General features: G+C 35.8%; 2 protein-coding genes across 3 annotated transcripts; one reads left to right on the forward strand and one right to left on the reverse strand.

The window, feature by feature from the left end:
• Positions 1-5,431: 5,431 nt before the first annotated feature.
• Positions 5,432-6,354, forward strand: LOC120203432 (cold shock protein 2-like). Of its 2 annotated transcripts, none has more exons than XM_039203724.1 (2): positions 5,432-5,965; positions 6,011-6,354. In XM_039203724.1, exons 1-2 carry the CDS (start codon positions 5,500-5,502, stop codon positions 6,100-6,102), a joined length of 558 nt encoding a protein of 185 aa, XP_039059655.1. In that variant the 5' UTR covers positions 5,432-5,499; the 3' UTR covers positions 6,103-6,354. The 2 variants fall into 2 exon arrangements, with proteins under 2 accessions (XP_039059655.1, XP_039059656.1); XM_039203725.1 differs by having other exon boundaries at positions 5,434-5,794; positions 6,014-6,354.
• A 3,015-nt stretch (positions 6,355-9,369) lies between these two features.
• Positions 9,370-12,999, reverse strand: LOC120203433 (auxin transporter-like protein 5). Its single transcript, XM_039203726.1, has 8 exons — positions 12,636-12,999; positions 12,281-12,466; positions 12,072-12,183; positions 11,838-12,022; positions 11,567-11,664; positions 10,769-10,976; positions 10,367-10,597; positions 9,370-9,918 (listed from the first exon to the last, which is right to left on the reverse strand). The coding sequence occupies exons 1-8, from the start codon at positions 12,795-12,797 to the stop codon at positions 9,643-9,645; spliced, it is 1,458 nt and encodes a 485-aa protein (XP_039059657.1). The 5' UTR covers positions 12,798-12,999; the 3' UTR covers positions 9,370-9,642.
• Positions 13,000-13,465: the final 466 nt, after the last annotated feature.

Below are 13,465 nucleotides of genomic sequence, written 5' to 3' on the forward strand. Positions count from 1 at the left end.
ATGATTACTGAGAATGTTACATTACTGTGTTTGGTTGGTTTGGCAGGAATGTAAGATTACCGTGTTTGGTTGAAGTAATAAAAGATTACTGGAATGTGTATTTTACCAAATTGACCTTGTTCTATATTATTTAAGGTGTGAAATTCTAATTATTTAAATAAAAATTATTTATATAAAAATTCATCGATAATATATTTAAATAAAAATTATTTATATAAAAAATCATCAATAATATATTATTTTATTATTTAAATATATCATGTATAATTTTAATTTTAATTAATATTAAATTTTACATAATTTATTTGAAAAATATATTAAAATTTTACTTCAACATAATTTATATAAAAATATATCATGTTTAATTTAGGGATTTTTAATTTTCACTATGATATTGAATCAACAATGACGATGATTCCGTTGGATAATATTTTCCACACAAAATAGCTTCTAAATTTCCCTGCATTGGTGCCTTTAAATTTATTTGAAGTGAATGCTATAAATATTATACAAATTGAAATGTTATTTACATGCTAGGTCATGTATGCATAATGGAATGAATTTGTGTATACACTATACAAAGATTTCGAAAAAAGAATGAGTAAGTAGCAGAACCAAAAAGAATTCAGACTTGAAGGAACATATTGGGCATAAGGTTTTGATTCACCTTTCATGGTGTTTACAAGAGGCAATTCTAACATTTGGTGCTTCCTCTCCGGTTTAATTGAAGGCCAATAATACAGTGTATATTTCATCGGTTTTTTTGAGGTACATAATTGAGAATTCACAGAGTGACAACATGAAGGAGTTATGCTTGTCTCTTCATGAAAATGACCGGTTCCTAAGGATTTCATGACTTGTAAATCTGTAACTATTTGGCTCTTCATCCTTATCTGTTCGTGAGTTTTAAAATTGAAGTTTGTAAATGAGTATCTTGACAAGTCGTTACTTACTGATGAATTGCGTCATGACTTAATTTTTATTTCTAATGTGCATATCAAAAGATTGAGAATCTTGTAATGCATAATGTGCTTACCTTCATTGGTACAATAGATGTAAGGTACACCAGGGCTTAATAATGCATTTTTTTACATTGGCATTTCTGCTTAATTTTCTCCTAATATTACACTATTTTCCTCGCAAATCCTACGACATCCCTTCTACACCAGGAGTTGCTCAACTTCATGCTTGTTGCGATGTCAACTTAACTTCATTCTTTGGTTAGCAGGAAAGTTTGCTGGTTAATTTGGTAGTTCGCAGATTGCTTTTCAGTTACATAATACGACCTCGTCTTCCATCTAGTAGTGCTGCTTATTCTATTTTTTCTGAAGAAAGTCAACTGGGTGTTCTACAAAGAGTTGGTTTTGTTGCTGGTATGGTCTTTTACTTGATACTCTTATTAATACTGAGCCCAATACCACAGGCAACTTTTGTATAGTGTATACTCTTATTCATACTGATGCATAAGGTTAGCATCAAGGTTCAAAAGACTCCAAAAGGAATTCATACTTGAAGGAACATACTCTGAAAAAAGAACGAAAAAACAAAACCAACAACAATAGGATATTGCATCCGCTAACAACCATTTACACAGTTACAAACAAATAACATTAGCCTAATTAATTTTAAATATAAAAGGATTCATTCCTGAAGAAAATATCAACAAAAGAGAAAAAAGAGATACATCTGGAAGAGTTAGTAAAAATCAAAAAATTCCAAAATAATAAGAATCATGCCTTATGTTTGAATACCTTGTTGTACACTTTTAAACTTCAAGAGCCCAAGTAAGAAAGTTCACTATAGTTCAAGCAAAATATGTATATATATAAGTTCTGAAATTAACTCAAAATATTATCAAACTTTTCATCAAGAAAAGCTTACTTCAAACTAATGGCTTTCAAGCTACAACCTTGTAACACTAGCAACCAAGGAACACCTATTTAACTGTTCCAAATAGCAAAGTGAAGGTTTTTTCTCTATCGAGTTTCACTATATATTCCACAACCTATCACCAAAACTCAATAAAACAAACAATGCTGCTACTCAAATGCCTATCAAACTTGAATTATAATGAAATCAGTATGGTGAACAAGGTGATGTAAACCTTTTCCAACGCCATCTGAGCAGCAGACTGCTCAGCGTCTTACCTTTTCTAGACACATACCCACGTGCATGCTAGTAATGTTGATCCAACTTGTCATATTTCTTGAAGTAACAACATTCGACATGTGACTGGCACATATACAAACATGGGTATGAGAATATGACCCTCCAAATACATGGAAAAATTAAGACAAAAATGAACATGCCTGTGTTGGACACATTGCCATATCCAACACACTTGAGTCTGACTAACATAGCATGCTAGTTCACATTTGAAACTTCCAGTAAATAAGCATAAGATAGAACCAGTCATTAGAAAACCCACATCTTTCAAAATTAACAGATTTCATGGTTGCATATATGGGCTCCAGCATAATAATCCTACGTTATCTATATCTTATGCATAAATTTATCGAGTGAGAAAAAAATTCCCCTACTTTTTCTTTTTTCCATATCCTTAAGATGATCAGAAGGCTGCTTCATCCCAGTACAAGCAATAAAAGATTCCACGGTTTCTTTAAAGCAACTGTGCACAAGATAGGAAATAATGATTTGTGGATGTCATTATCATTGACTGCCTGTAAAAACATATGGAAACGGAAGCCCAAATATAAGAAGTTAAGTCTACTGGAGGGACATAAGTATAGCATAGGCTAGGACACGAAAATGAAGAAACAGCTGAAAAATGATACAAACCAAATTGGACGATTCATCAAAAAATCAACTGAAAATGAAGAAAACTATTTTAAGTTGTGAGCTATGACACTACAAACTATAGGCTAGGACACGATAGCATAACCTTACATCAAATGTATAAATTATTGCTATAGGAAACAGCTGAAACAATTCCATTCCGCACCAAAAACACGAAACAGATTAAAACTTATATGCACAGCAGACCAAACAACCCCAAAACAATCTGCGGCCAAGACCAACAATTATGCAAAAACTATCTTTCCAAATGTATATTCAAGACATGAACTTGTGGGTAGCACTTACCTTCCAAGCCAAGGTTCTATCCAAGAGTAAAGGTTCACTTCCTAACCCATTTATAGGTCAACCATAACAGGATAACCCCGAGAGCCTTACATATTGGAACTATTGTAAAACCAATCGAATGCACATTTAATATAACCCACAATTAATTCAGAATCCATTATTACAAAATTGTTCTTGGAATTAGTTTCGACTAAATAGAGAGAAAATTTAGAAACCCTAGCGAACCCTCATAGTTAACAAAAATCCATATGAACCCATTCAACTACACCAAACTGATTAAACAGCATAATTGCACAATAACCTAACTTCTTATAATTCAATAAAGAAAGAAAATACATCAGGCTTGGGATTATTCTAAAAGAAAAAAAAATTATGCAACAATGCAATTAACCAAACATATTGAATGCATAAAACAATATCACACATTTGGCGAAAAGAACCCAAATTTTAGAACTGAAAACATAATGGGAGAAAAGATTAAAAAACTTACAATTTGTTCGTATAGACGAGGATCAACATCCATAATCGGGAAGATTACGGGAACCGAAGTGTTTAACAATAAATAGGTAGGTAAAGAGGATGGGCGTTTTCGTGGAATATATCAATCCCCATAGTGTCAGAGATCGTCGCAGCGTGGAACTCACTTTGTTTTAGTTTTTTTTCATCCCCTAAAGGACTCAGACACAACAGTAAAATCCGGAAGCTCCAAGGTACAACGATAAAGGCAAGGCTCCTTCTGAAGGATTGCTAATCCTGGGCATCCATTTTGAGTAGGTTCCTCTACTTCCTCTACCGAATAAGAAGCTTTACTCCCAAACTTTTGGTGTATGTAAGCGTTGGCTTTCTTATTGCCTGTGCCAATGATCCTCTAGTTTCCATGTGACTTCCAGGTGTTTGAATAAACCAAACTGGAAAAAAAAAATGAAAAAGTTCAGCAAACTATCACTTATGCAAATAAAATGGTTAGAACAACAACTGAATCAAACTTGCATTTCACCAATTGCATAAATTAAACCCTAAACCTTAGAATAAAAAATCAAAAAGAAAAACAATACCCTAACCATATTCTATACAATCAACCAATAAAATCATAGAAAATGAAAATATAGAAATGAAGAAAGACCCGTTAATTCCTTGAATGGTGGAAGATTGAAATCTATTGTGTTAAGCATATGAAATTAATTCCAAATTCAGAATCAATGTTCTGCAATTGCCAAACACAGAGATGAGAAGAACAAAAAAATTTGAATAGAAAAAGGCAGGGAAGTGCGAAGGACGGAAGTCCTTATAAGGAACAAGTTGGGGAAAGCAAAATAAATGAAAGGGAGTGGAGAAAAATCTTACCAGGAGAATCTCAGTGGAAAACAACGAATTTTTTGCAGGCAAGCTCACGGGAGAAGAAAATATCGTAGAGGCAAACTCACGGGGAAAAGAAGGGTATTTTAGCCTTTAAGCCCGGGAATAAAAATATACCTAAGACACAAATGAGAATAACATTCCAGGAATAAACCCACAAAATTTTACTGTTGGTATTATGATATTACCGAATCTTGTATATCCAAACATGAGTATATTAATCAGAAAAAAAATATTCCTAATGAAAATAATAAAATCCTTGATCCAAACAGACCGTAAAATTTCAAATTTGACTAAGCTGTTTACAGCCCTAGCAATCGACGCATCCTCTAAGCTAATGTATATCAGTATTACTTTGTAAAGTTGAAAAGACAAAGAACTGTTCATAGAAAACTCCTATCCTCTTTCAGTCTCGGTCCCAGTGTCAGCGTTACTGATATTTTTTTTACCTTCTAATTTACCCTTTGACCAGTCTCTTTTACTTTTCCCAAAATAAATTATTAATTAATTACTAAAAGATTAGTACTTTTTTTACCTTCTAATTTACCCTTTGACCAGTCTCTTTTACTTTTCCCAAAATAAATTATTAATTAATTACTAAAAGATTAGTACTCACATAAAAACGATAGGATAAGATCGTCCTTTCATCATATATTTTTCCTAAAAGAAATTATTACTTTTTACCGTGGGTCCACCGAAAAACTCTTTTTTTTGGGGGGTAATCTGGACTCCTTGGTAATTTCGGACTCCCAAAACGGACTTTCCCCATCATATAATCGAACGCTTCATATTCATCCACCCGTCCGATCCCTTCCTCTGAAACCTCGCCGTCGTTTTGATTCTTACTTTAATTAAGAACAATTACCTAAAAATAATAATTAATTATATCTTGCCCTAATCTGACGTGGCACTCACACCTTTTGCACTGCTCTGATCTGCAATATAAAGTACCACTCTACTCCGCCTCCGCTTCATATTAAGATCTTTTTCTTTTACCGTTTCTCTGGGATTTTATTTTCTGGGGATTTTGCTTTGAAGAAGATGGGTGAGAGTAGGCAGACTGGGAAGGTGAAGTGGTTCGATGATCAGAAGGGGTATGGCTTCATAACCCCCGACAACGGCGGCGACGATTTGTTCGTTCATCAGTCCGCCATCCAATCCGAGGGTTTCCGTAGCCTCGCCGACGGCGAAGAGGTCGAGTTCGTTATCGATTCTTCGGAAGGCCGCACCAAGGCACTTGAAGTTACTGGCCCCAACGGCAACCCCGTCCAAGGCGCCACGAGATCCGGACGCGGCGGCGGTGGATATGGCAGTGGCGGTGGATATGGCGGTGGCGGTGGATATGGAGGTGGTGGATCGGATGGGTATGGTGGAGGAGGTAGAAGAGGTGGATATAGCGGCGGTGGTGGAGGCGGAGGCGGCGGTGCTTGTTATAAGTGCGGTGAGATGGGCCATTTAGCACGTGATTGTGGACAGGGTGGTGGCGGCGGCGGCGGAGGCAGATATGGCGGCGGCGGATATGGAGGTGGCGGTGGGGGCAGATATGGCGGAGGAGGCGGTGGAGGTGGTGGAGGTGGAGGTGCTTGTTATAACTGTGGAGGATCTGGGCATTTCGCTAGGGAGTGTCCCAATAGCGGTCGCTAGTTTCGAATGCTGTTAAATGTGTGTTTCACATCTCCATTTGAACCACCTTCTCTCTTTCGCTCCTTTCGTTTTGGTTATTGCTATCCTATGTTATGGTACTTTATGTTTCTTTTTTCTGGGTTTATGAAGATGGATTGATCCTAGTCCTAGTCGGTTTACTTGTTTTCGTTTCTTGGGTTTTTGATGTAATGGGCTCTTTCCTTGGTCTTACAGTGGAGTGGATTTTAGTATTGATGTGGACAATGATGAAAAGGAGACTGTGTTGAAATGCTTCACTCTCTGTTATCTTTTAAGTGTTTATATAGATATATTATATGAATACAATCTGATGGTTTGGCTCAGTCTTTTACCTTTCATGAGGATCAATTTCAAGTATTATGTATATGATCAGATCGTAATCTCCCAACTCTAATTTTTGATTTCTCTATTAAAATATTACATTGGAAGCAGGTGTTTTATCTTTTTTGATTATTTGCTTTCATTTTAGGTGCTTCGAATCTGAAATTTATGTGTATATTGAATCAATGTTTTTGAGATTGACATTTGCAGAAAGCTTCCCTTTTTATGTGTTTCTTTTGTTAGATGTGAAGGAACTGCGTTTCTTGTTTCTTTCTTTATACTAAATGGTGAAAAGGGTTGGTGACTAAAGTGTTTGAATAATGCACCATAAAGCCTCCTGATTATAGGGTTACTTGCCATTTTTTTGCCAGTGGTCCTTTGCTTTTAAACCCTTTACCATGTTTACAAGGGTCTAGTCTATTTGGGGCATGTTGGTGGATTTAATGCGTTCTTTGATTGGACTGGAAGAATTGTTGCTTTCTTCTTTTGGTCCATTTGGGTCACGAGCTTGAATGATTAGACTTTGTAGCGAAAATTTTGAAAGAAAAAACTCAGCTGCATAGCTTTGGCTTGAGTGGACACAATAAAGCGTTTCTCTTTTAGTCTTAGGCTCTTGGCCATGCCGGATAATGCAGGGTTATACAAAAATGGGTAGTTTACCCTAATGGGATTTCATTTCCAAATTGCCGGGTTTAGGGTTTTGCCCTCCAAATCTCGAACTTTTAAGTGATTGAGATTTCCTCTAGCAGACTTTATTCCTGGCATTTGTGACTAAGAATTTAGATTCTATTGTTAGATTGGTCTCGATTTTCATATGGACCTACGCCAATGTTGATGCCTATTCTTCCACCGGCTATGGTTAAACAGAAGTGGTGAACTGCCTGCCGACACAATAACCTATTCCATCAACACTCCCTATCATCCATTTGTAACTATGAATCTGCATATAGCCGACACAATAACTTATTCCATCAACACTCCCTATCGTCCATTTGTAACTATGAATCGATTTGAATGTTTATTTGGAAACATATGCGACTTAAGACTTGAGGTTCTACTCTTAGGTTGGTCTCAATATTCGTATGGACCCACGTTCTTCTATCGGCTACGGTTTTCTGTCCAAACCAGAATCAGATGTAGTGAACTAAAGCTGATACAACCAACTTATTACATCAGTATGTTGGAAGGAGAGCATTGTTAGTTGGTTGAAATGTTGGTTGAGGACAATCATTCCAGAGGAAAACCAGGGTTGGAGGGTGTGCGCCTTTAAATCTGAAAAGAAAAAAAGGCATTGTCCCCCAACCCCATATTATTTGTCCTGTTGTTTACAGAATAGAGAGGAAATAATTTCAACTGAGAAAGCTTTGAAACCCTTTATTTTTACCATAGGTGGCATGCTCTTGCAATGGGAATCTCTCATTTTCCCCAGACTTATTACAGAAAGTTTTGACCACCTTCTGTGACCACTGCATCATATTAAACTTTTTCCAGGGCTGCAAAATCATTAAGATTCTCGCATTTTATTCTAGCCATAAATTTTATTTTTTGTCAATTAGGTTGAAGTTTTATTTTAGTGTATTGAGATAATAATATTTTTAATTGTTTTAAAACACTATGGTGAGACTGATATGACAATATTAATTGAGATAACAATAATTTTAATTGTTTATATTTACACATTGGACTGATTTAGTCAATTTTTATTTTATAAACCTGCCTTGGACTTCATTTTAGTCAATTTTTATTTTATAAACCTGCCTTGGACTTCATTTTTAATTTCTTTCATTCTTCTTTCTTCTCTTTCTAGCTACAAACTTTCTGACCTCTCTAAAAAATCAAATTAGATATTGACCAAAGTCTATCGTGCCAACCATAATCGCTTGTCGTTAACAGTCGTTACACGTTTGAACTTCTCTTTTTACAATTTTTTTGTTTGCCGAAGCCTGTCTAAAAATATGTTTTTTCAAGGTAGGCGTATTAAGATCAAACATCAGGAGAGACGAAAAATTATTAAGTATTTAAATTCAAAACTAGGGGAGAAAAAAAGTCTTATTTAACTAATATTTAGATTAACAAACACCTAAACTGTTATTACTGAAAAATTTGGATATAGTTCTTCTCACTCAACAAATAACTCGGTCCCTTCTTAAAGGAGTTGTATTATACGTACAACATACACATGAAAAGCACCCTCTACTATGATTGTTGTTGAATGCTTGTATTCTTGTCTCGGGCCATTATGATGCTGTACGAGCTTTGTTGAATTTGCAGAAGTATTCTCTCTTTTTAATGCAACAATTTTCATTTTTCTCTTCATTTCTACAAAAAGATATATTATATATAATTTATGTTTTTTTGTTGTAAGATATGTTCACATCATTACGTAGGTGAGACTAGTACCTAAAAGATTAATCTACGTCTGGGTCTGCAATATAAATTAGAAAACATAAAATTGTCAGGGAAAAAAGGTTTTTGGGAACACTGGCATTGATTTGCAAACTTACATGTAATTTTTAGTTAAGGGATGATCATAATATGTTTATAAATTAAATTGATAAAATTTGATCATAAATTTGGTTCTATGAACTACCTTTAATCCAGAAATAACAGAGACAATTCACTGCCAATTTTCTTTGCAGCAGAATAGTAGGATTTGGATTTCTCATTCCGTCATGTCATAGTTAAAGTAGATTCCCTTCGTTTTTTTATAGCTTCAGAATTATCGAATGTTTGCTTTGATAAATTTTTTTAATTAGAAGGAGGGAATACAAGCTAATGTATATTCGAAAGATTTTCAATTATTTAATAATAAATATTCAAATATTCTTATAAATTATGTGTCCCAGCTTGAGATCTCTAGGAATAATTCAATATTCAACATTGAACCCAAAAAACAAGGGAACAAATCACATTATTGTAAAGGGCAGGTGCAAGAGAACACAACTCTTACATATCAGAGACTGAACCATAACAACCTACAAAGCAGAGAGGATCCTCAATTTTCTTGATACAAACTCTGTTTCTTTTCCAGGAAAATGCATTACAAACTCCCTATGCTAAATGAAAACAACAGAAAGACTCAAACTGGATGACCAATATGTGTGTATAATCTGATTTGCCAACTCCCATTTAAGCTCCAGCTTGCGTCCCTTCTCTGTCAACAATCTAAAGTAACAAGGATGACCAGTGTGTGCGCGTGATTCATGGCATATGAGTGTGATTGAAAGGGCGGTGCGTAGGAGCAGCCACGGTGGCGTTAAGGCCGTGTTGGGGTGACGGTCCCGAGGCTGCCGGTTGTGGACATTGGTAACACTTTGTGAACAGCCCAAATGTGTCAATCTGGTGTATGAAATTCGTCATGCTCGCCCATCCGCCGAATCCGAACCCGACAATCAAGACCCACACCACAACGAACATGTTTATAGTGTATGCCCCTACCCATCTTCCAAAGTACTTGGGAGGTTGCTCAACTGCATTCTGCATCACAACCGTTCGTCAGAGCATCACATGTCAATGATCATACATGAACATTTCTTCTGTGTTTTCTTAGAAAAAGACAAGTTTTATGTAGTACCCCAGATATGGGGAATCAGGTACGAACATGAACATATTGCAGCACGAATCTCGTGCCTTTTTGCAAAACTATTGCATGTTGTCCTAAAATTTGCAGTGTTTAAATCCAAAACATTATCTGATTAGGAGAAAGAACCAGGACTGGTCTGCTAGACTGTGACCACACGCTACTGCACACTGTTTTCTTATTCTCTGCAGCTTGGATTTATCTAATGCTAAATCAAACCAACACAGCTAATAACATATATTTTTCAATTCTCTCAGTCAAATGTTTGACTCTGACATTAAAGTAAAAAATGACACAGTTGCCTGTTCTTAGATTAGTTGAGGTTTAGGATTTATGGTTTAATACCTCTCTAGCAGTGGCTGATCGGAAGGTGAAAATGTGAGCCAGTGCTGGAATTATGTAGACGGTGAAGCTAACGAGGAGGGATCCGACGGTGGAGTTTATTGGTCCAAAGAAAGGGAAGATTATAGCCAAGAACCAAATGGGGACAACCACCGGCAATCTTGCCGCTGCTCTCTTGCACAAGCTCTTGCACTCATGCATCCCTACTGTGCATGCAAATCCAAACGTAATGAACTGCACAATATCACACCAAAAATAATGAAACATTACTTGTCAGTGCAATATGATGATGATGATGACATATGAGTGATATGGATGCGTACTGAAAGAATGAACATTATTACGTGTACTATATTTGTTATGCATGCATGGAGGGATCTGATAAATGGAATTTCATAGGCATGCCTGGTGGATGAGCATTAAAATGACAGCCATGTCTCTGAAGTGAGTTCTCGGGAGAAGAGAAAAGGCATTTGAGTGATTGAGAAGCATGTCTCCAAATGCCCAATAAACAGCAACAGCTGAGGGAAGTGTCAGTGTCAGCACATACACAGTTGCTATCAGGTATATAGCCTTGAACTTTTGTGGTTTCCACATAGCATGCATGATCTCCCTGTGCATATTAATCACCAAATCCTTCATTAAATAGCAAATCAATTCATGTCACTCTATAGTATCTAAAGTCTAGGCACATCCGGGGCCTGAAAAAGGCCTGCTCCGGGCTGATTGAGTTTGGGTTTAGGGCTTAAAAAGCTCAGCTCCATGAACTTGAAGGGCCCTTTTTTCTTCTGCATGTGGGGTGCCCTTTGATTCACTGAACAAAGCTAGAACCCATCCCCTTATTCTCAATGATAAAAGTGAAAGTAAAAAGAGAAAAAGATCATTGGCTTTCTACATTGAAAAGGAATACTAGGGTTCCCACTTCCCAAGAAGAAAAGAACTTTTAGCCAGCCACGCTTACGAAGGGCAATTTAGGAAAACACTATATTCTATTAATAATAGGGACTGGTCATCACCCATGAGTTTCTCCGATGGTTAGATTATGTCTAAACAAGTAAAGATCTGGTCTTTTTCAAAACAGTTTTTACATGCATTTATAATTCTCAAAAGGGTTTTAATAACACAATTTCTTGAATTGAAAAACATGGGCAGATTTGTATATAACGTAAGAGACAAGTATTCTAAACATAATTTTTTTCTTACACAGTGACAGCATGTCCCCCGAACGTATAGAGAATGTTGGTGGCACCTGTGAAATACAGCACCAGCTTGGTAGGACCAGAATGTTGAACTCCCTCAACCTACAATTATTAATAATATGTTTAGTTAAAATAACTTATCAAGTTGCAGTTTTTTTTCTTTTCAAGCAATGGGGCAAGACAATCAGGATTACTTTTTGACTGAACATTAGAACACAACATGTTCAACAAGTTGAGTAACAAAAATAATTTCAAAGTTTGGTTTTCTATTTTACCTGGCCATGGAGGAGGGAGGCAATGGTGAGATACCAAGCTGTGTAGGTGGTCATTATAAGGCCAAGAAAGGACCAGATTCTGTAATTGTGAAACGACGGGATAAAGACTGTGGTGGCACAACAGGCACCGAAGATGTAAGTCCATGTCCTCTTGTCCAGGTTGTCATTTATGTAATATATGTTGCGCCATAAATAAAAGCAAAAGAATCATAAATGAGTAGCCAAGTAGGTACCTTGCACAAGCTATGAGTTGAATGACAGATCCAAACAGAAGAAAAGTGCAGTTAAATGCCAAACCCACGTTCCTCCAGTGTTTTCCAAGGAGACCATCAAGAACTTCAAACCACTGCACAGTTTTGAAAAAATATTGATTCTCAGTGTCATTTCATCATATACTTAAAGGTGTAATTTTTAATTTTTCGTAAAGAAGTTAAAAAGCAAACCTGAATGACGTGGTTCCTGAAATCAACTTTTTCTCTTTCTTTTCTGGTTCTGTACTCCACATAGAGTATGCTAATGAGATAAGCTGTCCAGCTACCCATCAATCCATAGAACAGCTGAAAGAGAATCCCAGAAAGCATCCCCAGTTGAGAAAATGAGTATGGCAATGTAAGCAACACTTGAGCTACCTGAAACCAAAACTTCTCCATCAGTTATTACGTACGTAGGATTTTATACTAAAAGGATTTATAATGTTTTACCGGACGATATTATAAAATTTTAAGTGAGATAAATCATATTATAAATAGAAAATACAAGTCGTAAATGCAACAAAGGGCAAAGAGATGGCAGCAGAACCTGATTAGAAGCACAGCTAAACCAAGCATCATAAACAGAACCACCATGCCAAAAGAGCTTAGAAACCTTGCTTTTGATGTCCTTAGGCCCCCCTTCGGCTTCCATCTCCACATAATTCCCAACAATCACAGTCTCCACCACCTTATCACTGGCATCTGCCATTATCTCTTCTCTCCTTTCCTCACACTCCTCAGTTCTGTTTTTTACTTTCCCTGCAGTTTCTTTTCCTCTAATGACAAACTGGGTAGTGTTGTTTCAATGTAAGAAAAAGATAAGTGAAGTGAATGTGACGAAGAAATAGTAGAGATGTAGAGGGTATATATATAGATACAGTTCAAGGTATGTAGTGGGGAGTAAGGGAAAAGAAGAAGAAAAGCTGTGTCTGAAAGGTACGTTAGAGAGTGAGGTTTGCACTTTTTAGAGCTTAAAAACTAAAGCTTGCTGATTATTTATTAACGATGTTGTGTACATTATATTTTATATAACATTAATCTTAAAAACTGAACCTATTAAGTGATCATCTCGTTTAAAAAAGTTATATTTGTATTATGTGTATGTTATCGATTTTAAATATTTTAAATAAATATTTATCTTAAAAATATTTATCTGGTACCATTAAAAAAAATATTAATCTTAAAAATTACTCAAATGAACTTGCAGATAAACTCAACTAATGACATCTATTATGACGGCTAAAAGCATTTGGGCATGCATTTTTAATAGGGTAAACTATACAAATAGTCATTAATGTTTGAGTAAATTTTAATTTTTTCTACTGAAGTTTCAAAAGTAACAAATTAACTGGTCACTAACGTTATTGATTTGTAACA

This window comes from Hibiscus syriacus, unplaced genomic scaffold (genome assembly GCF_006381635.1).
Source record: "Hibiscus syriacus cultivar Baekdansim isolate YM2019G1 unplaced genomic scaffold, ASM638163v2 tig00009942_pilon, whole genome shotgun sequence".
NCBI lineage: Eukaryota > Viridiplantae > Streptophyta > Magnoliopsida > Malvales > Malvaceae > Hibiscus > Hibiscus syriacus.

Coding starts and splice junctions, on each gene's coding strand:
- LOC120203433 (XM_039203726.1), bottom strand. CDS start 12,797: ATGGCAGATGCCAGTGATAAGGTGGTGGAGACTGTGATTGTTGGGAAT. Junction 12,184..12,280: donor TCAGGAACCACGTCATTCAG/GTTTGCTTTTTA, acceptor AAAACTGTGCAG/TGGTTTGAAGTTCTTGATGG. Junction 10,977..11,566: donor GGGGGACATGCTGTCACTGT/GTAAGAAAAAAA, acceptor TAATATGCACAG/GGAGATCATGCATGCTATGT.
- LOC120203432 (XM_039203724.1), top strand. CDS start 5,500: ATGGGTGAGAGTAGGCAGACTGGGAAGGTGAAGTGGTTCGATGATCAG. Junction 5,966..6,010: donor CGGCGGCGGAGGCAGATATG/GCGGCGGCGGAT, acceptor GATATGGCGGAG/GAGGCGGTGGAGGTGGTGGA.